We start from the raw sequence: 25000 nt of genomic DNA, 5'->3' as shown, positions 1-25000 counted from the left end.
ATCCGCCTGACCACCTGATCCTTCAGTCAGGACCTGCCCCGCCCCCTGCAGCTGTGAAACGGTCCACAGTCAGTGCTTTGTCCTACCTCCGCCAGCCCTCACACTTCTACCGCCTGCCCCTCGCACCTGCCACCTGCACCAGACACCAACTGGGATTTGAACCCTCATCCCTCTCCTCTGCCTCTCACCCAACATCTCCTCCCCTCATGCCATCGCTTGCCTGTCAGTGAGGAATGGCAGGGATACAGAGCCACTCTTGTGAAAGGTGGTCTTTTTAAGCAAAGCCAAAGGAAGTCATGCATCAGAGGTGTGTCCAACTGCAACTTTAGACGTATTTTTCTTTTTCAATGGCATCCTTTCTGACTGAACTCAATGAGTGAGTGCAGTGTGGTGAGTTTTGGTGCATAATAAGAATGCAGTGACAGTGAGGGTGGTGGCTGTCTGGGTGATTTATGAGCCAGTGCCAGGAGGGGTCTTCTGTGCAGGATATTGTCCTCTGACTAGTGACTTGTGCCTCTCCCTCGGCGTGTTTTAGAGCCAGGGAGATTAAGAGGCAGTGCTGTGCAGGTGAGCCCTCAATGTAATCAATCACTACCACGTCACATGACACAGGACTGCTGGATTACCCCTTCGGTTCATTCCTAGTTTGACTCCACACTTTCTGCATATTCATTATTTCTGGCAGATAAAGAAGAAACACTCTGTGCATTATTACTATGTACTTCAGCTGAGGGAGATAATCAAGTGAGAGGAGGAGTCCCATGACAGCTCAACCACATGGCCCAGGCAGTCCAGCAGCCTGCACCAGCCTCTCATCCTCCTATGACACACACAGTTAGCCACATCAGGATACAGGGCTGCACATGAATTCCGGTTTAAACAGTATTCAGCCAACAGATAAACCGCAATCCTTCTTCGACGGGTAATCACATCCTGGATCAAGCCTAGAAGTGAAAAAGTAAAGCCTTTGCACATGAAAATACCACAAAAAGTACATCTCATTGGTAAACAAGGCAGTTGTTCTCTTCTCTGGTGGAGGGTCTGCCATCCACTTATCTCCATGGAGATTTATTATTTCCGCAATATATACGTCTTACATTTATTCATGTACAAGTGTTTTTATATCTTAAAAAACGTGCACTCCAGGCAACACAATAATATCTCCATGGAGAAAAGGCAGGTTGCAGACCCTCCACCAGAAGTTACGTAGTGCATCATTATTACAAACTACAGTTCTTACAGGACTTCTGTCACACATATAGTACATATGTGGACAGCATATCAGCATTTACATTAAAAAGTTTAATTGCAAAGGCCCCATGCAGATTTTTGTCTGAAGTAGCCCGTAGTGTGCCCAACGAGAAATGCTATTGTGTAGACTCAGAACACACAGACCATCAGTGCGAACAAACATTGTCTTAGCTTTTCCCCTGTTCTGTATTTTCAGAATGAATATTGTATAGCACATACAACAATGTTAACTTTATCATTGTGAGTGGAATGGGCCTGGTTTTACAGGACAGGAAATGACCTGCCAAGACCCCTGTTGACCTCATAGGGAAAGGCCTGACCTCTGGATGACCCCTGACAGGCCTGGTGGTGGTAGGTTGACTGTGGGTAAAGTCAATAGGTGGGGTGTTTCAGAAGCTATGCAACAATGTACTGGAAAGTCCCTTCGCAGAATCAGTCAATTTTCATCTTCAACACCAGGAAAACAGTTTTTGATTGAAATTGTCCCTGTGATTGCAAGGGTATGTTGAACGCCTGCACCAGTTAATATTAGTACAACAGCAGCTCCAGTGGCAAACTGTTTTTTTTGATAATTAATTAACTGAATATATATATATATTTCCAAAAATAAATTATGGAAAAAAAGGTACATTTTTTTTCAAAAAGTTTATTTCAAAATTCTCATGCCAAAAACAAGACTGCAATATTGGCCCATGTATTTTCTCACAAACAACCCATTTTCAGTTTTACACCAATCTCAGTTTGTCCACTAATCTCATTGTCATAAGAGGTACAAAACAAGTAAATGATATAAAAATAGAAAAAAACTAACATAAAACAGAAAATGCAATAGATCCGGGGCATCAAAATCTTGAACATGTATACATCAGATGCATAGAAGAACACTAAGTGCCAAATAAGTCACATTTATTATATTGACATTGTTATAGACTAGGTGATGTGAGAAAAGACATAGGGCTTCACATGAACCTTCAGTAATTACAATCAATCCCCCAACCCTCCAAGTGGGAAAAAAAATGGTTCACATGTCAAGATGAAAATAACCGTGACTGGTGCTAATGCAAGGACAGACATGTAGCCAGAATATTTTAGAGCTGCTATAAGAAAGCAAACACAGTGAAGTTAGACACAAAACTTGTTGGAAAACCTTGAAACTGGATGGAAATGTCCTTATTTAAAATGTACTTGACACATTTTTCGTATTATTTGGGTAAATGGATGCCATGTGATAGTGGAGCACTTTAAAGTGCATCCAGCAGGCTGTCAATGCGACCCACAAGCTCCTGCCTCTTACTGCTCAGGTTCTTTTCACTCTCGATATAGGCTTCCTTCTTCACTTTACCAGCAACCAGCCTCTCAGCTTCCTGGCATGAGCGGCACACCAGCTCCTTCACCTGGCCATCCAATTTCTGCACTTCTCCAACCTGAAGGGAAAAAAAAGCAGAATTTATTACAAAAACGGTATAGCCAAAAATGTTAATACTAAGTAGAGATGGAACAAGACCTTGTGTTAACATTTGACTGAGCCAAAAATAAAAAATTAAGATATTGGTTACATTTTCAGAAGCAGACATAAAAAAATAAATAAATAAATAAATGACAAAAAAGTAAATATCATAAATCTAGTTTTTCCATCTCATCCCATCTCTAATACTTTGGCTGGCTTTGTTCAGAAATCCAGATCACAGGGTACAGGATGAAAAGTGATGCAAAAAATATTTGACCATTTATTATTGAGCCCTTTTATCAAAATAAACATTTCCTCCATAATATTTCAGATTGGTAACATCTGACACATATAGAATGTAATAAAGTTATTTGGGTAAAATTCTGAGTTTCTAAATTACCTTCTCAGCCAGGTCGGAGCCCTCAGCTTTGAGTCGAGCCTGCAAAGAGCTGATGTCATTGGTCAAAGTGCGGTGGTCAGCTTCTAGGGTTTTCCGTCCACTGTTGAGCGCACCAGTGTCTCGTGACTGCTTGTAGCGGTTCACCACCTCATCCATATGCCGATACAGACCAAGACGCTTGTTGACCAGGGTCAGCACTTGCTCAGTGATTGAGGCTACCTTCATGCGCACCTCTGCAGCGGGATCCTGGTTGAAGTACATTTGCAGAAAAACATAGATTATTATTATTATTTTGCACCATCAGGAAAACAGACAAAATTGGTCATTTTGTTACCTTAGTGATGGCAAAGTCAAGGCGTACATAAATAATGACTGTAAAGAAAAGAATGTAGAAGGCCCCAACTACAAGCAATGGTTCCTGTAGCATTAGGATCTTATTGAAGTTGTAATGAATCTGTGGAGAAAAAAAAAGTTTTCTTTACTCTCTAAGATGCAAGTAGCACTTCTTTAAACTTTAAAATCTTATGTTAGAATTTTAGAATTTTATACACTTCTTTCTCACCAACTTCCAGCTTGTCAACCTAGACATTTACACAACTATGAAAACAATATGAAATATTCTCCTATATGTTAAATTCTTTCAGCCTAACTAGTGCTGTTTATAGTTAAAAACTATGATATTGAGACCAATTCATTTGATAATTTTCTTACCACCACATCCTGAATATGATGTTCCACCAGGTTATCCTTGGTAGCTACCAAAACTGGACGTCCAAACGTGTCCAAGTAAGTGTAATGAAGCTGATTTGGCAGACGATCAATCTTGTAAGGTGTATCCATGTGGATGTTTCTGTTTAGAGAAGTTGCTGTCAATTAAAATAAATGGTTTACAAAATAGTTTGTGATTTGTCGCAAACACCAACCTGGCACCCTCTGGCAAAATTATTTTTACTGTGAGCGAATCAATAACCTGATCATCATATACATGGTCAACCAATCTCATCTTTAGAGCATACTGGTCACCTAAAATACAAACATCACACATTTACATCTTAAGGTTTTAACAATGTTACTGTTCCTAATAATTTATATTATTTAAGAATTGGCAATATTCACCAAGAGTGTAAAGGTATTCGTAACTTGGGAGATTGTAACCAATGACATAGTGAGTTTTCCATCCTCCAAAGAGAGGGAAGCGAGGCCTAACCTCCACTTCAACAGAATCATCTAACACTTGCAGATGGGAGGTGGAGATGTTTCCAATTTCATCTCTGTAATACACATCTTGGGCTGAAGCTGGAAGGATGGTCTATTGCAGAAAGAGGGCTTGAGAATCAAGCTACCATACATTAACATATACTGTATGTTATGTGTGAATTTACAGCACCTTGAAGGATTTAACAGAGGAGATCCCACTGTCTGACTGACGCTGGTAATCATAACGAGAAAATGCCCCCTTGAGAACTGCACCCGTGTGCCTCAGGTCAATAGTCTCCTCCACAGCAATGTTCCCCCAGTGAGATACTTCAATGGTGCGAGTCAGGCTACTGATAGTGAGGAAAGGTGTATTGTTTTCATAATGGATCTTCATTGTGTCCTACAAACCAAGAAGCCAAAATATCACACGTTGCATAATTTAATAACAAATATAAATGTATATTTAAACTACCTCACTATATGGAGGAACATCTCGGAAAGGCCCATATTCAATTATCTCATCATTTTTGTTGGGATTTCCCAACTTGGTGTAACTCTCCACATTCTTGGAGGCTAGACGGACACGAGTAGTCTGGGAGCGAGTGAGGTATGGAGAATACAGATAATGGTTTCCCTGGAAAACCACCAGCTGCCTTTCAGCCTGTGTGATGTGTGTGGGGAAAGGCTTCAGGACATGACTGAAGGTCATCTCCACCTTCACTTTCAGCTGAGATCCAGGAGATAGGCTGGATGAGAGGTGCACTTTGTAGAAATCCCCGCTGTAATAACAAGCATTAAAGTCATTAATATTTTTTTTTTTTTTCCAAAAGGAGTTTCATGTTGCACCAACCTGTGGCCATGTATATCACTTTGCTGAATTTCCAGTAAGCCATCATCCTCTTCATCTCCTTTTACCTACAAAAAATGTATAAATAATATGGAAAAATAGAAAAAGATTAAACTTTGTGGTAATTTTAACCAATAAGATGGTTAAAATGCTGCAACGTATGGTCACATATGCATGCGCTAATGTGTTAATATTTAAGCAATTCATTCATTCAATTCAAGGCAGTCACATGCGGAAGTAGTGCGCTGCCGAGCGCATACGTGTCATTCAGCCACAGACTGAGCATGCCGAGCTGCGGAAGCAAATGTTTGAATAAAAAAAAAAAAAAAGACTAGTCTGATTAATACAGTTTACATTTGCAAATAGAAAATGAACAAGATGCATTTATAACAAAATGTAAACAATTAACAAGCCTTGCATGCGCACTCTTCCAACATGGTATAACTAGCAACCAACCCAGTGTTCACCACACCAGGATATGGACAGGAAATACACATTTTACAGTAGTTTGTGTATATCGTTTCAGCATGCACACCGCTACTTCATGTAAAGCATGTATTTTATTGAGTGTAGTATACAGTAGCGCTTCAAGTGCTGTGCACGGGGTGCTAAGTACAATCAATGAGGTAGCTAACATGCTAACGCTAACAAGCCGGCACGATTATCAGACCCAGATGTTTTCAAAACTGTAACTTTACCGAGGCTCCTATGTATGCGAGGTGTGGTGCCAAGTCGGGTTCCACTGACAGAATAAAGCTCTGAACTGCAGAGTGTCCCTGGTTGGACAGCAGGATCTCCGTAGTGATCTTAGCCAAATGAGTGCTCAAGTCCACTGTCCTCTTCACCTCTTCATTCACCAATCCACCCGCTGAGACTCCACTCAGTGCAAGCAAAAGGCACGTACAAAAAATTTGTAGATTCATTGTTGATATTTAAATGAAGAAATAGTAAGAGAGACTGGAATAAAAGCAGTGAGTTTGCAGAGCTGCAGCAGTAAAAGGCCGCCGCACCGCTCTACAGCGGAAAGATGACGCTTCATTCGAACACAACGTGATGACGTCACCTTGCGCTCTCTTAAAAAAAAAAAAAAGAGAAAGAAAGAAAAGAAAAGAAATATAAATGATGATTTAATATTATGCAATAATGGGACATATAAATAAGCTAAGACAGAAAATAGGTCCAAACACAATTATTTCGTGTAGATTTAATTTAGAAAATAATTATGGAATTACCTCTGCTTGCGGGCCGAAATAGCTCAGTTGGGAGAGCGTTAGACTGAAGATCTAAAGGTCCCTGGTTCGATCCCGGGTTTCGGCAGTGTGGGAAAGCTTTTTGTCAAGTTTAGTTTTAAACAACCAGGTCCCTGGTACGAACCTGGGTACGATCCCTGGTTTCGGCAGCGTGGGACAGCCATCTGTCGAATGTTTTTCGGTGATAAAACAATGAATAAGTTCAATCTCATAATATAGTTTAAAATTTACCTTTTCATGGGCAAAATGTTTTGCCCATATTTCTTTTTTTTACCGTAAATGGATCCTACCTTAAAATGCATTATGAAGTATAACCAAACAAATAAGGCTGCCACTTTCCACAAGACTTCATATGATTGGTTACTGTATACCGACGGTGGCATATAGTGATGAGAAGCAAGTGCCATGAGATAATTCGTTTGGACTGGGTGGATCTGTGAGTTCCAAATATTTCAGAACAATAGAGATTGAGGCATTTATTAAATCAAATAGGAAAAATCAAAGAGAGTGTGTGTAAAGTGACATGTTTAGGTTCCTTCATTGATGTAGCATTTCCAACACCATAGAGTCTCTGGTTCTGAGGGACAAGCATGGACAGGGCATAGACTGTGACCTGACAGAGTGGATCCTAGACTAACTCACCTCCTGACCTTTAGTGTGGGCTTCACCCCATGAACAGTCCTCATACCCTTCCTCTTCACTCTGTTACAGACTTCAGGTAGAATTAATCATCAGCGCTGTGTTAGATTTAAGATAATAATTATCTTACCAATCTTGATTTTTTTAAAATTTATTTCAGGTTTCTGTTCTCCTGTTGTGTTGTAACACTGGAACTTTCTCATTTTGGGACAAAAAAAAGGTTCTATTATCTTATCTGACAAAACCTTTATTTCTTATGATAACTGTCTGTATAAAACGGTGTAAAAACGTAGACAAAACAGTAAAGTAAAGCAGTTAAAACAGAAGTGGAGAGGCAGCGGGCGTGGCCAGTGCGCGGCGTCATTGGGCCTGACGAGCTTGTTTTGGAGGAAGTGAAGCTTTAGCTCGTAGCACTTTAGCTCCAGAGAAAAAGCAAGCGTCAACCGAGACGGGGCGAAGAAGAGCACGAATCTTATTTGTTTGCCAAAGTGGGCAATATTCTGGGTGTGGCAGTGTTAGGTGTGACCACTACCCTTAGCTCCGCGATTAGTTTTTTAGATTTAATTTGGATTGGATTGTCAAACGTGTTGTTTTTTTCTTACGAGAGACGTTTCCCTTTGCATTTAGCTTGTTAGCTAGCCTGCGGTTAGCTAAAGCTTTCAACAGAAGCACAAGAAAACCCCAAATTTAAGCTTTTTACCTCAGGATTGTCACCCAGGTTTGTGTCAGTTCATTTCATGCTTCGTTTGTTTTTATTATAGTCATGAATTGAGTCTGTTTGTAAGTGTAATCTTTATTTTCATCAATCGGTTATTAGCCACACAAAATGTTAGCTTAAAACACTTGTGTCACTTTTGGTACACAATGTTTGTTATCATCAAAGTAGCAAAAAGGCCATATTAAGCGTACTATACAATAATGTCTTGAAGGCTGACATTTTTGTCTTAAAGCAAACTTAGATCCGTCGAGCTTTTACCCTGTTTTATACCAGCCTCAATTTGTTTACGATGCATAAAAATATACATTTGCTGCCGTTGTGGAAGTAAAAATGTTGTGGAGGGGGATGACGTCGTATTGTACGATAAAGAATCGTAAATCTGTATCAAACATGAGGAATATCAGTGGGCTAATCATGCTGCCAAGTCATGGTTCCGTTAGTCCTGTGTAGAAACCATGTGACCAGTCCCTGACACAGTGTCATGGGGCGCAGATTATGAGCTGCTCTCATAGCGCTGTGCACATTTTACAGCTTTTCTGTTATATTAGCCTGATGTCATTGGGTATAGTTTATCATTATGTGGTATCCAAAATAAAGAAAGCGCTCGGCCAGTCACTTGTTATATCGCTTTCCTTCAAGTACTAGAAGAGAGATTTAAAGTTTCATGTTTGGACTTTGATCGTTACAGCACAGGAAGGTGGTTTATTATTACAATGCTCTCTCAGCCGTTTACTAAATGCAAGTAAAAGAATCAGCTGGGTTTTACTCCCTGGTCATGCAGTACACTGTCAGGGTCATAATAAGTCCGCTTGACATGACTGCAACTTCTGGACTTCACACCAGTTCACACCCATATCAGTTGATGATCTTGCCATTTAATCCATGCTGTACATGCAAGGTTAAATTAAAGTAGCACATTTTCTTTTTGCAGCTCAAACACTATGACATCACGGAAGAAAGTACTACTCAAAGTCATTATTCTTGGAGATTCTGGGTGAGTGAAATGAGATCATGTGGTGTGGCACAAGACAAGTGGATGGACTGTGAAAGTTTATGGTGCTTTGTGGTTCCTAGGGTTGGGAAGACCTCTTTGATGAACCAGTATGTGAATAAGAAGTTCAGCAACCAGTACAAAGCCACAATAGGTGCTGATTTCTTGACAAAAGAAGTTATGGTGGACGACAGACTTGTCACAATGCAGGTACATGCATTTTTCCCCAGTAAAAAAAAAAAAAAGTTAAATTGTTATGAATGTAATCTCAGGGAAGTATTTATGACAATTTAGCCAAAGTGCTTTCAGTTTTATTATGATGTTTCAGTTCTGTTGCATTGCTCATGTTTGTTTTTCTTTTTTGCCTACACTCCCAGCTTACACTTCCAGCATTTTTTTTTTTTTCTTACTTGTTGCTCCTCTTGTGTCTTCCCTAGATTTGGGACACAGCTGGACAGGAGAGATTTCAGTCCCTTGGTGTTGCATTCTACCGAGGAGCAGACTGCTGCGTCCTGGTGTTTGATGTGACTGCACCTAACACCTTCAAGACGCTGGACTCCTGGCGTGATGAGTTCTTGATCCAAGCCAGCCCACGAGACCCTGAAAACTTTCCTTTTGTGGTGCTGGGCAACAAGATTGATTTGGAGAACAGACAGGTGTGTAAATAAATACATCTTCTCTTATTTAAACAAAAACATTAAACTTATTTGAAATGTGTGTTGTTACTGTTATTGGTTTCAGGTAACAACTAAAAGAGCACAGGCTTGGTGTCAAAGCAAGAACAACATCCCTTACTTTGAAACCAGTGCTAAAGAAGCAATCAATGTGGAGCAGGCCTTTCAGACAATTGCACGTAATGCTCTTAAACAGGTAAGCCTGGAACATCACATTTTGGGTTTTATCATTTTCATTCATTTGTTTCATTTATGAATATTTTCTGCCTAATGTTGCAGGAGACTGAAGTGGAGCTGTACAACCCTGATTTCCCAGAGCCGATCAAACTGGACAGAAACGATCGCGCAAAGCCTTCATCAGAACCATGCAGCTGTTGAGGACTCAGAAGATCCTTTGGGCACAGCCCTGACAACCCTGTCTTGCCTTGTCTATATTACCTTTCCCATGGCCCACTGTGTTAACCCCTAATGCTCAACCGTACAAGCAGCATCTCAGTCATAGAGAATATTACTCTAAACTCAAACACATGCTGCACCCACTTACATAAAAATCATTTTCTAGAAAAAGAGTCCCTTAGCCCAAAGACACCTGGAGGAGACATGATGGCATTTGCTTGTACGATGCTTTTGACTTTCCAGTGTTTCACGTTCAAAGCAGTGGTGGTTTGAGCTAATCTCAGTTTCATGTATGCGCATACCTTTGGTTCTAACTGCTTTTATTTTGATGCTTTATTGTGGTAAATCTAAGCATAATCTAAACATTGTCTCTTTTCATGTGCTTATAAGTCAAGTTATACTACTAATGTCATTTTTAAAATATTTTCTTTGGTAGTGGTGGTTGATTTCATGCTCTCAAGCCCATCACTGCTGGATGAATGGAGGAAACACTGCAGCCCTCTCCTTATACTCATTTGTGTTGTGGCTTAAACTTGTTTCACAATAATGTGCACTTGTTACCATACCTCACCCCCTTTTTAAATAAATCAATACTTAAGATACAGGGAAACAATACAGACTTAGGCCGAAGGTGCATTTACCTGCCACCTGCTAATTGATACATTTGTAGATGAGATTTGTCATGTAGATTTCACTGACTTTTTTGCACTTAGCTCTCAACTACAAAAGCTAAAGAAATGTTTAGGCATCTTGAGCCACAAAATGCATCATTGTAGCTCAGGTTGAGTGTTCTGTGTGAAAACATCATCTCCCAGATAAAGTGTTGGTACACCATTTAACTCCCAGTGAGCATGTCATTCTACTTATCTTGGGAGAAGATAAAGAAGTTAGCACTATTTTAAATAGTAGTTACTTTATTCTGTCATCTATTGCAACTCTTTGTTTCAAACCTCTCAATCATTTTTATTAGAGAAGCAAACAGCGTCTCCATATCTGTCTCTGCCATCTGCTTGTGTTGGCAATGTAAGTGCTTGACTTTTCTTTCACTGTATGTTTATGTTATGTTGGAAATTCATTATAGATACCATACTGTAAAATAAAAAAAAAATGGGGGAAAGTACTGGCATTGATCATTATACTATTAATATGATAAATGCATAGCATCTACTTGTATGAAATGTCTGCGTTTCAAGTGATGAGGGTAATAAAAGTCTTAAAAAAGGATGTTTATTGTGTTTTTATTTATTTACAAAGTAATATGCAAACATGCAAATAGTCCCAAAAGAATAATACAATTTACAAACTGAACTGCATTTTACTGTATTTTTGGTTTCTTGCTTGTCCCGTGAAGCCATTGATCAAGTAGCCCTGCACTCTTGGCCTCAGTATTTGATTTGTCTTTCATTTGTTCCTTTCCCGTTTCAACTACATCTTTTCTTTTTTGTGTAGCTCCACTCTTCAGCCAACTCATCATCATCTTGCTGCTAGCTGTCGGCTCAGGCTCCTACAGATCAATTAAAAAATGAGTTATTGTTTGAGACCAGTAAAGGAAGTAACCACAGTGATATGACTTTTTTTTTTTTTTACCTTTTTGGTTTCAAGACACACTGGTTGAAGGCATTCAGCTGTGTTATTGCGGGAATTATTGACTAGTGAGGAAACAGGGTGATAAGTCAAAATATTTTTAGATTGTAGAAGTTTAAGTGCATCCAAAGATTTTATCTCTCCAAAATCAAGCCACTTTCTGACTTCTTCCTCACCATCAAGGATAGCTGGCATTCTGTAAAAAGAACCGGCCGTTAAAAGAAATAAAGGCACACATAGTTCAGTGTAAAAACAAACCTGTCATGAATGCCTTCTAGATTGGATGAAGCATTCACTGTGACCACTGTGTAGGTGTAAAGGGGTTCACCACCTCCTGGGGGTGTCCAGCAGTCAAAAAGACCAGCCATAGTGAGTAACCGCCAGCCTGTCCATTCAGCCTTTGTTTCTGAGTCCTGCACAAAATAAGTGTATGCAGACGGATCTACATTAAAGGTGTGTTCACCCCAGCTACAAAACCTGGACTAGCCCAGGACTAAACAAAACTAAAATCACAACCAAATCAGAACATATAATATTATTAACATGGCTGAATTGTACCTATCTAAGACTTACTTTTGGTGCATAAATGTAGAATAATCTAATATAATCTCTAAAATATCAGACACAAACCTTAACTTGATCTGTCATTGTCTCCTTTGATTGTTCTGAGTCATTTGAGGCTGAACTCTCACTTTCATCCTCAGTTTCTTGCTTTACTCCAACCCCTGGATTTTGAGGAAAGTAGATGAAAAAAGGCTGCTTCTCTTTTGCTTGACGCTTCCACTCATAAAATCCATCAGCAAGTATGACACAGCGCTGTCCCTTTAACAGAGGATCCTTAGGGAAGACAACCAAGCAATCAAGAGTTGGTGTACTTACAAGTATAACATTCACAAGCACAATTACCTTATACGTTTTCTTCTCTAATATACTCTCACTGCGGCAGTTGTTGGTGCTGTACTGCATTTTGTTTGGGTCACTTTCTCTGAACCAATTTGGTATGAGGCCCCATCGCATTGAAGCCAACACACACTCGTCGAATGGAGCACTCTGAGGACAAATTATATGAACATTAAAGGCACAAGACTAAAATCACATCACGTCTTTTAATATCCAAGTTTGGTGAGGTAATATGAGTAATTACAAAAATAATCACAACTAATGTATTTATTAACAGTTTTGGAAACACAGTAACTTTTTTAAATATTTACTATTTCATCTTTATTCGTTTGGAAAACTAGTCACATGGTGAATTGGAGACATTACACCAGATTTAGTTCATGCAGAAACAAGTAATAGGGATAAGGCGGGTAGAGTGGCTAATGTTAGTAAAATGTCTTGCATAAATAAATACTCTTGGGAGTATTCTGACCTAATCTATCAGGAAGAATGCATGAGTGACTTTTAGTAACAGAAGAAAAATTAACTAATTTGACATGTAGATTTCTCGTGTTCGACAGGTTTTTGTCAGCAATTCCTTGTATACCTTATCGAAATGTCTTTGGGACAGGAGCACAGGACTGTTGGACTGAGGACTCTTGTTGTAGGACGGGCGATATTTGTCAGCATCTCCATCCTTCCAGCGAGGCTGTCTCCGGTGTCCTCCTCTGTTCCTGTACGTGCATGCTCGGCTTATCTCATCAGGGGCCAGTGTACAGGCAGTTCTTCCGCACATATTTTACTTAGAACTTTAGTTACCTATCAAAACATAACGTAAACAAAAATTATGGCTAACATGTCAACATACTAGCTCGTGCTAAGAGGTTTAAAACGACAGGGTCGCTTTGGCTCTATTTAAGTCTTGTAAGTTGTCATTTCTTACTGTTTGATCCGCACCTAAACTTCATACAGACGTATTCGGTATTTCTGTAAAAAGTTTTGGCATATCAGGGGAGTCAAAGATCTCCGAGTGCTTCTCCCGTGGCGCCTCTGCGGACGGAGATTTGCCCAGACAGCGCGCGAGTAGTCACGTGGCCCTGTGACGTTCGGCAGCGTCAACAACATCTGTGTTTCGTAAAGGCAAAGCACAGACCTATTATAGATGTATGAGGCAAAACGCACTTATTATACTGTAATATACTTATGCATATCGTATATTGCATTTCTTCTTATGTTCTGAGCATACCTAATGAAAGGAATTCGCATGATCAGATTGTCTTCAAACTTTTTGTACAGCAAATTAACTAGATAAATGTGTAGTAATCATGTCGTTTACATTATAGCATTACTCTTCTGATATTCAAACAGTTTTACTGTAGGCTTCTTGGTGCTGCATTAATCATGAAGTCACAATTGCTGACATTCATTAGACTAGCTATTAAAGTTTAATTACTTTACAGTTAACAGGGCAAGTACAGGTGTCAGAGGGTTGCATGTTTTGCTCTTTGTATGCAGCTTTACCCTTGTGGAAAAAAGGCCTATAGCTGCTCTTTTTTTGCTTAAAAAGGAGGTATTCAGTATATTGATGGACTGATGCCTTTTTGATATATTTATTGGCCAATGCACAAGGTTACATTCAGGTTGAATCTAGCCTACAAAAATGGTCTCAGTTGTACAGTGGTGCATCTGTCTCAATTATGAACCAATCAAGTCCTGAAGACAACAAGCAAGGTAAGATGATGTTCTTTCCTAATTATGTTCAATCTATGTGATTTGAACATTTTGTACTTCTCATTTTTGTAGCTCAAACCTTAGAAACAAAGATGTCTGGTATTTCTGGGCTGCCTCATATTGATCCAGAAAGACTGAAACAAGCCAAAATAATAGTGGATCATGCTATTCAGGTAGAATAAAATCAATAAATACAACAGAAAAAAGACAATGGTTAATCTATATCTGTTTTTCAGACACATAAAGTTTTCTCAGTCCAGGGTTGCTATCCCATTATCAGAAAAGCACTGAAGGACAGAGGATGGGTTGAGTGGTACATGCCTCGACCCAGAACCCATAGACACAAGCAAACAACTACATCAACCCCCACCAATGATACAAGTGACAGTGATGGTCAGTACAGAAAACATTTCAGCTTTAACTATTTCATGTGAAATTCAGACGTATTATCTATTTTCAGACAGTGTTGAGTATCAAAGAGAGCAGGACTCACTATGCAGTCTAATGGTGAGTAAACAAAAAGTAAACAAAGGCATGACAAACTGACTATTTGGAAATTGCACTATTGTCTTTTATCTTCCAGTGTTGCATGCTGCGAAATGAAATGTTGAAATTGTTTATTTTTATTGGACAAATCGAAAAAATGCCATTGACCCTAAAGTCTTGCTGAAAGATCAAATTACCAATCATTTCAACATGGCAGGCTGCTTCACAACAAAGGTAAATCTTGTTCCCCTTTTCTTAACAGCCTTCAGATCATTGCTATGTTGTTCCCTAATTCTAAAACAATTATTTACCAAATTATTATAATTATATTATTTTTACTGGCATTCACCTTATATTGTATGTAAGACTTGTGACTTATTTGGTGGTATTTATTGTCCACAGAGTTCAATCAGTCAAAATTGATTGTTGTTTTGAACTGCTCACACAAATTATTTTTTTTCAGGCAGGCTTGTGCATGAACTTGAGGAACTTACATTGGTTTGTCCCAGAAAACCCCAACACTTTCTTCCCTCGCTGTTACAGATTGGGAGTAGAGGATGAGAAGCAAGCTTTCACTGGTAAAATAGATTTTACAGTGCAGTGTTTCCCAACTAAGGCTATGAGAAGCAGGATATGCAAGCTCATTTACCATAGCATACTTGGAATGATTTGGAATGATCTCTGTCTTAGTGTCTATATGTAAATTATCTTAATCCAAATTGTGTGCTTGTGCAGAGGACTACAGACGAACTGCCTGCTTCAGTCTTTTAAAATACATTTTGCAGAAAGAGGAACACAATCACAATGACCAAACACTGCAAGGTAAATTGGCAACTATGCATACCGAGCTTTAACTGAATTTGACAACAGGAAACAATCGAAGCAGTCCCAAACCCAGTTGCTTTCTGAGATGATTGACTTTGCCCTGAAAGTGTGTGAAAACTTTCTGGGCAGCTTGGAACATAATGATGTAGACAATTGGGAGACAACATTAAAGCCTACTAATGAGCAATGAGCACAGTTCCTTCAGAATTATTACGCTATTGTTCAGTAAGTACATTGTTTGTGGGTGGGATTTTAAAATACTATACTGTTTTTGTAGAAAGTCTTGATTTGTGTTTTACCACTGCTGTTTGATTCACTAATGGACTAGACATCAGGTCCTGTGATCTTGATATGAATAGCTGTACAAGTATGCTGCAGAAGCTTAGAGCCGCTTGTCTACAGATAGACATAGATGGCACAGACAACATGTGGATCATCAAACCTGGGGCCATGTCCAGAGGTAGAGGTAAGAGAGTATCATATTTTTAAGGTTGTGTTTGTTGTCATATTAAACTAACATTGGTGGGGTTCAGAGGGCATCACAATATACTTTGCATCTGATGTCAACAACAGTCCCTGGGGGTGTGATGTTAACTAATGGCTCTTCTCTGTCTTAGGCTTTGTTAGACTTTAATCTGAGTTTTATTTTAATTTGACCATAAAGAACTGAATAACTTGGAACTACAACAAGTGAGCTGATTTGTGCTGTTAATGTTACAGTCACAAGCTAGTTAGCATTAACCAAGAGTTATTCATTCATTTCATTTAATAAATTTCACACTCACCACTTTTATTGAAAATCAAACACTTTGTTGACAGTGTTTGCTAATGTGTGCATTGTGACTCCATGGTAACTCCTAAACCTCCCACCATTAGGGATAGATGTAGAACACCCCCAGCATTATGTCACTGCAATGTATCAATATTATTTAATACAGATGGAGGGCCGCTATGTTCAACATTTGTGCATTTGCCTTTTAGATGTTTCAAGTGCAATGTTATCATTAGGAAAAAGTGGCTCTTGCCCCCTATCTGGGTGTATAACATGAGTTGTTGTGTAGTCCTTTGTTTTGTTTTTTTAGTGTTCTTCAGTTTTCTTCCTTCTGTCTCTATTTTATGTGCCAAGCGTTTGGAACATATCCTTAGGGTAGTCAATTGTGACCCAACGATCATCAAGGACAGCAAGTGGGTAGCACAGAAATACATTGAGAAGCCATTTCTGGTGCTTGGAACTAAATTTGATGTGCGGCAGTGGTTCTTGGTCACTGACTGGAACCCTCTCACTGTGTGGTTCTACACAAGGTGCTACTTGCGATTTTCCACGCAGCCCTTTACGCTTCATTCAAAGGATAGATGAGATGAAAGGATTAGTGGGAGAGCAAATGGCAAAAATAAATAAGTAAATAAAAAGGCAACGTCACACCTACATAAAAAAAATAAAAAATTCTTACAGCTCAGTCCACCTCTGCAATAACTCTATCCAGAGACATTTGAAACCATCTGAGCATCGTCATTCAGTTATCCCCACAGACAGCATGTGGTCTGACGATGACTTCAGGGCCTTCCTCATGTGCCAGGGCAGAGAATACCAGTGGGAGGCTGTGGTTGTCCCAGAGATGAAGAATGCTGTTATTTATGCATTACTGACAGCACAAGATGTCATGGAGCCATGCAAAAACACGTTTGAGCTCTCTCTCTTCATTCTTGGTAGGAAGTTTGATATAAATTCTATACTGCTTCTAACTGAAATATTTACACTTTACTCTTTTTTAGATTATGACCTGCATCCATGATTAATAGAAATCAAGACCAGTCCCACCATGGCACCATCCACTCCAGTTACAGCGCATCTTTGTAAGGCAGTGCAGGAGGACACAATACGGGTAGTGCTGGACCGAAGAGCAAACCCCACTGCGGATACAGGAAACTTCGAGATGATTTACTGCCAGGTCATGGAATTTTCTCATTTTTCTTTTCACCTAATGAGTTTAAAGCAGGTCTAAGTTAAAGTTGAAAAGTTATTTTTCATTTTTAGGCAGCTGTAACAATTCCTCAATATCTGGGAATCAAACTACTTGTAGAGGGTACCAAGATCCAAGTACCATTCTTCCAACTTTGTGAAAACGGACCAGTACAAGCAAAAAACGCAGGGCTACAGACAAAGCAGAAGAATAAATCTGCATGCAGCTTACTTTTCTTTTGTGATGCATGATCCTACAATAGGTCTTTAAGCATACGGCTACCTTAAAATATATAATGTTAGAAACAATTACAAAACATACTGTAGTACTGAATTTATCTATTATATATAGCAGTCTATCTCTGTGGTCAATCTCAGAGCTCCGGCCAATCTGCAATACAGTACCTGTTATGAGCATTTTTATATGGTGTCTCTGTTGGCATAGAAAGACGCAAGCAGTGGGTAGATAGCCAAGGATTAGGATAATTTGACCTTGTATAGTGGACTACAGTAACTTTGATGAGTTATATTTTAAAGTGATTTAAAATATAATGTGTACAGTTACCTGCTAGAAATACTATTGTGCTCATAGAGAGAAATGTGGACTCTCTCGGCAATAACGCCCGATATCCTGTAGGGGGAGGATGGTTTTCACTCACTGATAAACGTCCGCAAAAGAAGTCTACACCGGAAACAGCCCCTGGAGCAGATCTGCAGCAGAAATGGCGGCGTCCGTGTGCCGAGTCGGGAGCACTGTGGGTCGAGTCCTCGCTAAAACACGCAGTGTATGTATTGCGTCTAGTTCTCCATATTCTCGTTTACTTTGAGAGTTCAGTATCTGTGTAAGATGTTGTTTAGATCGCTGGTTAAGATGCAGACGGTGCAGCTTGAGTCTATAGTCAGCCGGCTTCAGCTAGCCTCCCTGAAACACAAGGTCAACGATAAAATTAGATTGTAGATCTTTTTCATGTCGTGTCTTGTTTAGTTATTGTTTTATTAAAGTGACTTACTCACTGTTGGATTTGTGTCGGGTTGTTCACAAGGTCAGCAGCCATTATATATGACACTTGTCCTCGTTTGCCCTCTTGTTGTGACAAGCTACGAGCGTTAGCTCAATGAATGCACGTTTAGTAACAGCATTGTTTAACATTGTTTAACATTGTTTACAACTAAATATTGTAATGGTTAAGCTGAAACCGCCTACTAATTTTTATTCACGTTTCCCATCCCACTATGATTTTATTGTACCGTTGCTTATAATTTGTTAATTTGCAGTGCAATCTTGTGTTCAGAAATGCTACTATTAAACGCAATGCATTTTATAATTTATCACATGATTTTTTTTGGTCACCTGTAGCCGATACTTCTGTCTTTGAGGCGTGGACAGACCTCTGTAAGTTATGCCCAGAGTCTGGTTGGTGCCCCTGAGACCAGACTGACCGCACTGGACAATGGCCTAAGGATTGCATCGGAGGACACAGGACATGCCACCTGCACTGTAAGAACCATAGACACTCAAGGAACTAGAGTCTTGAAATCCATTTCAGCAACTTGTTTCTGTGACAGGTGGGGCTGTGGATTAGTGCTGGCAGTCGCTATGAAAGTGAAAAAAACAACGGAGCTGGATTTTTCCTGGAGCACATGGCTTTCAAAGTAAGTTGTTTACCTGTTTTACCTTGAGATCATCCACTTTTACTTTGTTTACATATCTGTTATCATAGGGAACCAAGAAACACTCCCAGTCTGCACTGGAGCAGAAGGTTGAGTCCATAGGAGCTCATCTGAGTGCATATACCTCCAGGGAGCACACTGCGTACTACATGAAAACACTGTCCAAAGACTTGCCCATTGGTAAGAATGTTTTGATATTTCATACAGAAAAAGACCAATAGTGTCAACAGGCTGTAATCAAAACTTGACTTGTCATTTTTGCACTCTGTAGCGGTGGAATTGCTGGCTGATATTGTGCAGAGCTGTTCTCTTAACGAGGCTGATATCGAGCAGCAGAGGACCACAGTGCTTCATGAGCTGGAGGAGGTTGAAGGAAACTTACAGGAGGTGTGCTTGGACTTACTCCATGCTACAGCCTTCCAGGGCACTCCTTTGGGACACAGTGTACTGGGGCCCTCTAGCAATGCCAGGTATGTGGTACTGGCCTTCCACTTAAATCTGGACAATTCCTTTTATACTTTCTGTAGTCATGAGTAATGCTTGAATTTTCCCAGGAGTCTGACTCGCCAGGACCTAGTGGATTACATTAACAGCCATTACAAAGCTCCACGCATGGTGTTGGCTGCTGCTGGAGGTGAGTTCACTTTATCCTTGGTGAATTTTCAGAATGTCTTTTCTAGGTATTTCATAATTGTTTTTAATATACAGGAGTAAGCCATGAGGAGCTTGTTGGATTGGCAAATTCTCACTTAAGTGGCATATCATTCGAATACGAAGGAGATGCTGCTCCAGTTCTTTCGCCTTGCAGATTCAGTGGAAGTGAGGTAAGATACTTTTGATACTTTTAACCATTTAGTACATGGCAGAATTGGGAAAAAAATCTTGAATTGCTCTATTTCTCACCTTCCACGGTGGTAGGTCTCTCTCACCCTCATTCAGCTCGGGTCCTCTACCAGAGGCCTGGGAGCTTGAGAGTTCTGCGCAGTATCTTTGCTGTTCCCAGTACTGCACTTTTCTGGACTGAGATGTCCATTGTTTTTCCCGGTATCTGTTGTAGCCACTCTTCCAGTTTGGGGGTTACAGCCCCGAGTGCTCCGATCACCACAGGCACCACTGATGCCTTTACTTTCCAGGCTCTCTCCAGCTCTTCCTTGAGCCACTGGTATTTCTCTAGCTTCTCGTGTTCCTTTTTCCTGATATTACCATCGCTTGGTATTGCGATGTCCACCACCACGGCTCTGCTCTGTTTCTTATCCACCAACACTATGTCTGGTTGGTTCGCCATCACCATTCTGTCAGTCTGTATCTGAAAGTCCCACAGGATCTTGGCTCGGTCATTCTCCACAACCTTTGGAGGTGTTTCCCACCTTGATCCTGGGGTTTCCAGCCCGTACTCTGCACAGATGTTTCTGTACACTATGCCCGCCACTTGGTTATGTCGCTCCATGTATGCTTTCCCTGCCAGCATCTTACACCCTGCAGTTATGTGCTGGACTGTCTCAGGAGCCTCTTTGCACAGTCTTGTACTTTTTTTTTTTTTTCATTGCTCTCATTCTTTTGTAGATTTGCATGCGTGATGATGCTCTTCCTCTGGCTCACGTTGCTATTGCTGTGGAAGGTGCCAGTGCTACCAGTCCAGACATTGTGACTCTGATGGTGGCTAATTCAATCATCGGCAGCTATGACCTCACCTATGGGGGTGGAAAGGTATTTTTTTTGTTGTTGTTATTGTTATTATTATTATTGTTATTGTTATTATTCGTTTATTATTGTTTTAGCTTTTCATCATAGCATCCCCTTTAAGCTTTGCCCTCTGGAGGCTCTTGATGCCTTTAGTGGCCATTATTGAGGGGTAAATCATGGTCCTCTCTTAAACCTGGGTCAGTGGTCTCACCACTGACTCTGGACCTGTCGGGAGGAACAAAATTGTATAGTATAATCAGACTGGGACTGTGAAATGTCTTTTTAGTAAGATTAAATTATATCAAAATGCAATATTCCAATGCCATTGTCTCTCTTTATGTGTAGTTAATAACTTTTTGTCTTGTTCAGAATCTGAGCAGCCGTCTTGCTCGACTGTCCGTGGAGGAGAACCTGTGTCACAGCTTCCAGGCCTTCCACTCCTCTTACAGCGACACTGGCCTGCTGGGCATCTACTTTGTAACGGATAAGCACCGCGTTGAAGACATGATGCACTGGTCTCAGAATGCCTGGTTAGTACATGCATGGCACAGTGAAAAGTATTAGAATGGAGGATGCTAATAGTTTTTTGTTTTTTAAACAGGATGAACTTGTGCACCACAGTGACTGAAAGTGATGTAACCAGGGGGAAGATTGCTCTCAAGGCCAGTCTGGTTGGACAACTAAATGGTTTGTCATTTTGACCTGTGCTGAATCAAGCGAAAGAATGCTTAAATGATGACCAAAGGCTCAATTTCATATTTGTAGGTACAACACCAATTTGTGATGACATAGGCAGACATATTCTTAACTATGGCCGCCGTATTCCTCTGGCTGAGTGGGATGCTCGAATTGATGTAAGTTGCCTTCTCATTATTTTAACATTTACTGTTGCTCATTTAACTGACAATTTGTCAGTTAGTTTCATTGATTCCCCTTAAGCTTTGCCCACTGGAGGTTGTTGATGCCTTTAGTGACCATTATGAAGGGGTAAATAAAAACTCTCAGAAGACCTCTGTCAGAGCTTTCTCCTCTGACTCTGGACCTGACAAGAGCAACAAGATTCAAACTTCTGAAAGTCTTTTGAAGAAAATGGGGGGAAAAAAAACAGATTAACTTTTTTGCTAGATTAAACTGAATCTTTGTTTCAGGCTGTGACCCCCAAAATGGTACGTGACATCTGCACCAAATATATCTATGACAAGTGTCCAGCCATTGCCGCTGTTGGTGAGTTGTCTTAAGTTATTCCAAATATTCCTAGATGCCAGAGATTTTTTGACATGCATTTTGTTTTCTTCAATAGGTCCCATTGAACAGCTTCCAGACTACAACAGAATCCGCAGTGCTATGTACTGGCTTAGGTTTTAAGAGATTTTATTGTTTTGCTTAGTCTGTTCTTCTCCTTCTCCTCTAGCCCAAAATTCAATTTGACACACCGGTAAATTGTCATAACTTTATCTGTAGTTCCTCCATCAATTTTCAAAAGGCAGTTGATAAGTTAAAATCCATGTATGCCTCTAGGTAATTCAAAGGCAGAGCAGTGTTTCAATTGTCAACAGTGTTGAAATGAAATGTTACAATACACCTATCCAATTTCCATAGGAGGAACAGTTTATTTATGACTGTAACGTTGTTTGTCCACTATTGTACATACAGAAGCTGTCAATCACACAAAATAAAAAATATTCTGACATTTACTTGTGGATTCTCAATCTTTTTGAAAGGTTATGTGTCCCGGTAAATTACTGTTGTTTGACACATCTAATTGGCTTCTGAGGTGTGTTCTGTTTGAGCTGATGTAAAGGTGTTAAAAGTAACTTCATAACAAATACTCCCATTGCTGTAATTGAGTACATGTTTTGAGTTTTAAGGGAAAAGATCAGGCACTGCATTGCAAAATATTTAAAACTTTTATTTTAGGAGGTACTTTTTTGTGTAGAACTTTGTGGTTTTCTTTGCATATTTCCATGTAATTTGTAATTAGTCAAGTTAAGAACAGTGTAAAAGTAATTAGTTTAAGTAGTATTTTTCATGCATACTTTGTATTTTTTAAGTTCAAATTTGGTTGCATATTTGTAATTGAGTACATTTTCAGTACTCTTTCCAGCACTGGAAGTAACTTGATGTGTGCTGAATCCAATTTTTGAGTCTCATGATATCTCAGATGTCAGGTATATGTGTATAATACGTGGCTGACGTCTGGATGGGCTGTTTATATATCTCTGGGAAACTAGGATGGTCATTGGCCTTAGGGCCCTCGGCTGTTGTAGTGGGGTGGTTTATATAGTCCAATCATTAGTTGGATGAGTTTAATATCTTGATGGGCTGCCTGGGGGTCAGGAAATGAGTGTAGCTTTGTTTTATCTTTTCCTTGGACCTGATGTCACTCCTGGATTGACCCCCCCTTTCCTTTCTTTAATGCTGCCTCATTCTCCCTAAACATCCATGCTTTTTTGTTGCATAAGAAGTTTTGTCATATAAAGCACTTTTTATAATGCATTGGTGCAGTATCCTGCTCACAGAAGTAGAAGAACATTGAGATTAATAATAGTAATGTCCACCCCAAAATAGAACTTTGTAATTGCTCAAGTTTGGCTCTTAATAATATTCCAACACTGTGTAACATTTCTGGTGGAGGATCCATCAAATGCTTTTCTTCACAGTTTCCTCTCACAGTCAGAATGCCTGTTTTTCAAAGGTATTTTTGAGCTATATAACCACCTGTAATTTAATAAATATAAGGTAGATCTGTTTAAAGTCGTGCTGTGGAACATTCCAGGCAGAGCAATGACATAGAATCAAGTAGGTGACTGACCCTGACAAAAAACTTATAGTGTGCCTATAATAGAGTAGTTTAATGATATGAAAATAAAAAAAGCATTTAAGGAAATGGTAAATTGGAGACAAGTATTATTATTACAGTCACATAGAATAATTCTTTCTTGGTATTCCCACACCATACTGACGTTATAGCCTGTCCAGCTCATTACTTATCATTGCAGTTATTAGCATTGATGCAATGTTGATACAAACACAGACAAGAAACTACAATTCATTACAGAAAAAAACAATTGTGATCATCATCATGTTATTTTTAGAAAAGAAGACAGAGACCAATGAGTAGGGAGGAAATGAGGAAGCAAGAGGAGGGACCATAGATGTAAAGATAAACTGTAGAGTCTCCGTCAGCACAGAGTACAAGAAGACCTGAAATCCAACTGAACATCTGAAGAAGGACCAAGTCACTCACTGAAAAGAGTCTGCAAGATAAAGAAGAGATCCACCCCATTAGAGTCCAGCTTTGACACAACACAGACCTGTCTCCAACTGTGAGTATGATTATTATATTCTTAATCATTATTTATTTAATTACCAGAAATAAATTTTTTTCAACTCTGATGTTTCTCTATGCATAGCTTGTTACCACTTTTCACACAATTCAGATGATCATAGAAGCCAACACTACTGAGTATATTCATAAAGAGTTCATACTCTTCTAAAACTCTTTTGTATAGAAATATGGAATATGAATGCCAAATATTAAGTTAATGCCGACGCACACACAACAATCCTGACTAGATTTACTGTTTTAGTCAAATGTCTGTGATCTTTGTGTGCTTATGTGCCAGCAGTTCTCTAGATCCGACCATGACCAGTGTGGCTGTGTGTCTCTGCTTGGCACTGCTGTTGTCCGGACGGGTGCAGAGCCAGAGGAGTGTGGACCAGGGTGCACAGGGAGACCTAATGGCAGTCAATGTCCTCACTCTCAGTGGTGCACTCAACTCTTTGCTTCAGGCAGAGCAACAGAGCAGACTGCGAGAACCCCGAGCCCCCCGCCTGCCTCCCCAGATGTCTCCCAAGAGAGCCCAGCTTGGATCACGCTTCGCCCTGTCCCTAGACGTGCCCACCAGCATCCTCAGTGTGCTCATAGACTTGGCCAAGAACCAGGACATGAGAACCAAGGCAGCAGCCAATGCTCAGCTTATGGCACGGATAGGCAAGAGAAGGAGGTGAAATTATTTGGTTCAATTTTAAAATAATGTATACTTTTTTGTATTCAGCCAAACATTTTAGCAACACTCCAATACATTCAGAAAAAAAAAAAAAAAATACTATTTGAGCCAACCATAGCATATTGTTTTGTCCATGGACAAAACACTACCCATATTGCCAGCTGGTTTGGCCACCTGCTACAGAGGTTACAAAATGATTGGTTTATCACTGTTATTCTTTTACACTGAATTGAAATTTATCCATCGGATAATTTGCAATATTTCTAATCTGAGGTTAACAAATCCCATATGATTTTGACATCCTATCTCAATACCCAACATAAGAAGATAGTGATTACAGCCAGATACAATATTTACGATT

The 25000-nt window shown here is 39.8% G+C and overlaps 4 protein-coding genes, 2 non-coding genes and 1 pseudogene across 7 annotated transcripts; 5 read left to right on the top strand and 2 right to left on the bottom strand.

Annotated features, from left to right (window-relative positions):
- Positions 1 to 1877: 1877 nt before the first annotated feature.
- Positions 1878 to 6185, bottom strand: rpn1 (ribophorin I). The gene is made up of 10 exons (XM_020930953.2): positions 5841 to 6185; positions 5146 to 5210; positions 4768 to 5074; positions 4486 to 4695; positions 4215 to 4407; positions 4022 to 4121; positions 3810 to 3948; positions 3433 to 3552; positions 3099 to 3344; positions 1878 to 2675 (listed from the first exon to the last, which is right to left on the bottom strand). Exons 1-10 carry the CDS (start codon positions 6063 to 6065, stop codon positions 2493 to 2495), a joined length of 1788 nt encoding a protein of 595 aa, XP_020786612.1. The 5' UTR covers positions 6066 to 6185; the 3' UTR covers positions 1878 to 2492.
- Positions 6186 to 6386: 201 nt separating this feature from the next.
- trnaf-gaa (transfer RNA phenylalanine (anticodon GAA)) lies at positions 6387 to 6459 on the top strand. The gene has a single exon. It is a non-coding gene; the product is annotated as a tRNA-Phe (tRNA).
- Positions 6460 to 7435: 976 nt separating this feature from the next.
- On the top strand, positions 7436 to 11034 carry rab7a (RAB7a, member RAS oncogene family). The gene is made up of 6 exons (XM_020930880.2): positions 7436 to 7749; positions 8681 to 8743; positions 8824 to 8950; positions 9178 to 9396; positions 9482 to 9610; positions 9694 to 11034. The coding sequence occupies exons 2-6, from the start codon at positions 8691 to 8693 to the stop codon at positions 9790 to 9792; spliced, it is 627 nt and encodes a 208-aa protein (XP_020786539.1). The 5' UTR covers positions 7436 to 7749; positions 8681 to 8690; the 3' UTR covers positions 9793 to 11034.
- Positions 11033 to 13377, bottom strand: hmces (5-hydroxymethylcytosine binding, ES cell specific). 2 transcript variants are annotated; one of them, XM_055162609.1, is made up of 7 exons: positions 13231 to 13377; positions 12881 to 13092; positions 12301 to 12444; positions 12025 to 12231; positions 11653 to 11807; positions 11398 to 11590; positions 11033 to 11314 (listed from the first exon to the last, which is right to left on the bottom strand). In XM_055162609.1, exons 2-7 carry the CDS (start codon positions 13067 to 13069, stop codon positions 11126 to 11128), a joined length of 1077 nt encoding a protein of 358 aa, XP_055018584.1. In that variant the 5' UTR covers positions 13070 to 13092; positions 13231 to 13377; the 3' UTR covers positions 11033 to 11125. The 2 variants fall into 2 exon arrangements, with proteins under 2 accessions (XP_055018584.1, XP_020786588.1); XM_020930929.2 differs by having other exon boundaries at positions 13217 to 13372.
- Positions 13378 to 13970: 593 nt separating this feature from the next.
- Positions 13971 to 17770, top strand: LOC110165743 (tubulin monoglycylase TTLL3-like; annotated as a pseudogene).
- Positions 17771 to 17903: 133 nt separating this feature from the next.
- Positions 17904 to 22323, top strand: LOC110165786 (cytochrome b-c1 complex subunit 1, mitochondrial). The gene is made up of 13 exons (XM_020930976.2): positions 17904 to 18060; positions 18633 to 18773; positions 18842 to 18928; positions 18997 to 19126; positions 19218 to 19416; positions 19501 to 19580; positions 19655 to 19770; positions 20510 to 20653; positions 20999 to 21159; positions 21231 to 21316; positions 21395 to 21483; positions 21778 to 21853; positions 21930 to 22323. Exons 1-13 carry the CDS (start codon positions 17998 to 18000, stop codon positions 21992 to 21994), a joined length of 1437 nt encoding a protein of 478 aa, XP_020786635.1. The 5' UTR covers positions 17904 to 17997; the 3' UTR covers positions 21995 to 22323.
- On the top strand, positions 20753 to 20872 carry LOC129411530 (small nucleolar RNA SNORA26). Its single transcript, XR_008633339.1, has one exon. It is a non-coding gene; the product is annotated as a small nucleolar RNA SNORA26 (small nucleolar RNA).
- Positions 22324 to 25000: the final 2677 nt, after the last annotated feature.

Source organism: Boleophthalmus pectinirostris, unplaced genomic scaffold (genome assembly GCF_026225935.1).
Source record: "Boleophthalmus pectinirostris isolate CB_2022bp ecotype Guang Dong unplaced genomic scaffold, ASM2622593v1 HiC_scaffold_1033, whole genome shotgun sequence".
Taxonomy (NCBI): Eukaryota; Metazoa; Chordata; class Actinopteri; order Gobiiformes; family Gobiidae; genus Boleophthalmus; species Boleophthalmus pectinirostris.
Note: the sequence above shows the minus strand (reverse complement) of the source record. Positions and strands in the feature narration are given on the sequence as shown.

Bases quoted from the DNA above. Each gene is read 5' to 3' on its own strand.
- LOC110165786 (XM_020930976.2), top strand. From the start codon at position 17,998: ATGGCGGCGTCCGTGTGCCGAGTCGGGAGCACTGTGGGTCGAGTCCTC. The intron at 19,771-20,509 runs GTAAGATACTTT...ATTCTTTTGTAG, and splicing joins GCAGATTCAGTGGAAGTGAG to ATTTGCATGCGTGATGATGC. The intron at 21,854-21,929 runs GTGAGTTGTCTT...TTTCTTCAATAG, and splicing joins TCCAGCCATTGCCGCTGTTG to GTCCCATTGAACAGCTTCCA.
- hmces (XM_055162609.1), bottom strand. From the start codon at position 13,069: ATGTGCGGAAGAACTGCCTGTACACTGGCCCCTGATGAGATAAGCCGA. The intron at 12,232-12,300 runs GTAATTGTGCTT...GTCTTCCCTAAG, and splicing joins TAGAGAAGAAAACGTATAAG to GATCCTCTGTTAAAGGGACA. The intron at 11,591-11,652 runs GTTTGTTTTTAC...TTCTTTTTACAG, and splicing joins CTAGAAGGCATTCATGACAG to AATGCCAGCTATCCTTGATG.
- rpn1 (XM_020930953.2), bottom strand. From the start codon at position 6,065: ATGAATCTACAAATTTTTTGTACGTGCCTTTTGCTTGCACTGAGTGGA. The intron at 4,122-4,214 runs GTGAATATTGCC...TTTGTATTTTAG, and splicing joins CGAATACCTTTACACTCTTG to GTGACCAGTATGCTCTAAAG. The intron at 3,553-3,809 runs GTAAGAAAATTA...TTTTCTCCACAG, and splicing joins ATCATATTCAGGATGTGGTG to ATTCATTACAACTTCAATAA.
- rab7a (XM_020930880.2), top strand. From the start codon at position 8,691: ATGACATCACGGAAGAAAGTACTACTCAAAGTCATTATTCTTGGAGAT. The intron at 8,951-9,177 runs GTACATGCATTT...TGTCTTCCCTAG, and splicing joins ACAGACTTGTCACAATGCAG to ATTTGGGACACAGCTGGACA. The intron at 9,611-9,693 runs GTAAGCCTGGAA...CTAATGTTGCAG, and splicing joins CACGTAATGCTCTTAAACAG to GAGACTGAAGTGGAGCTGTA.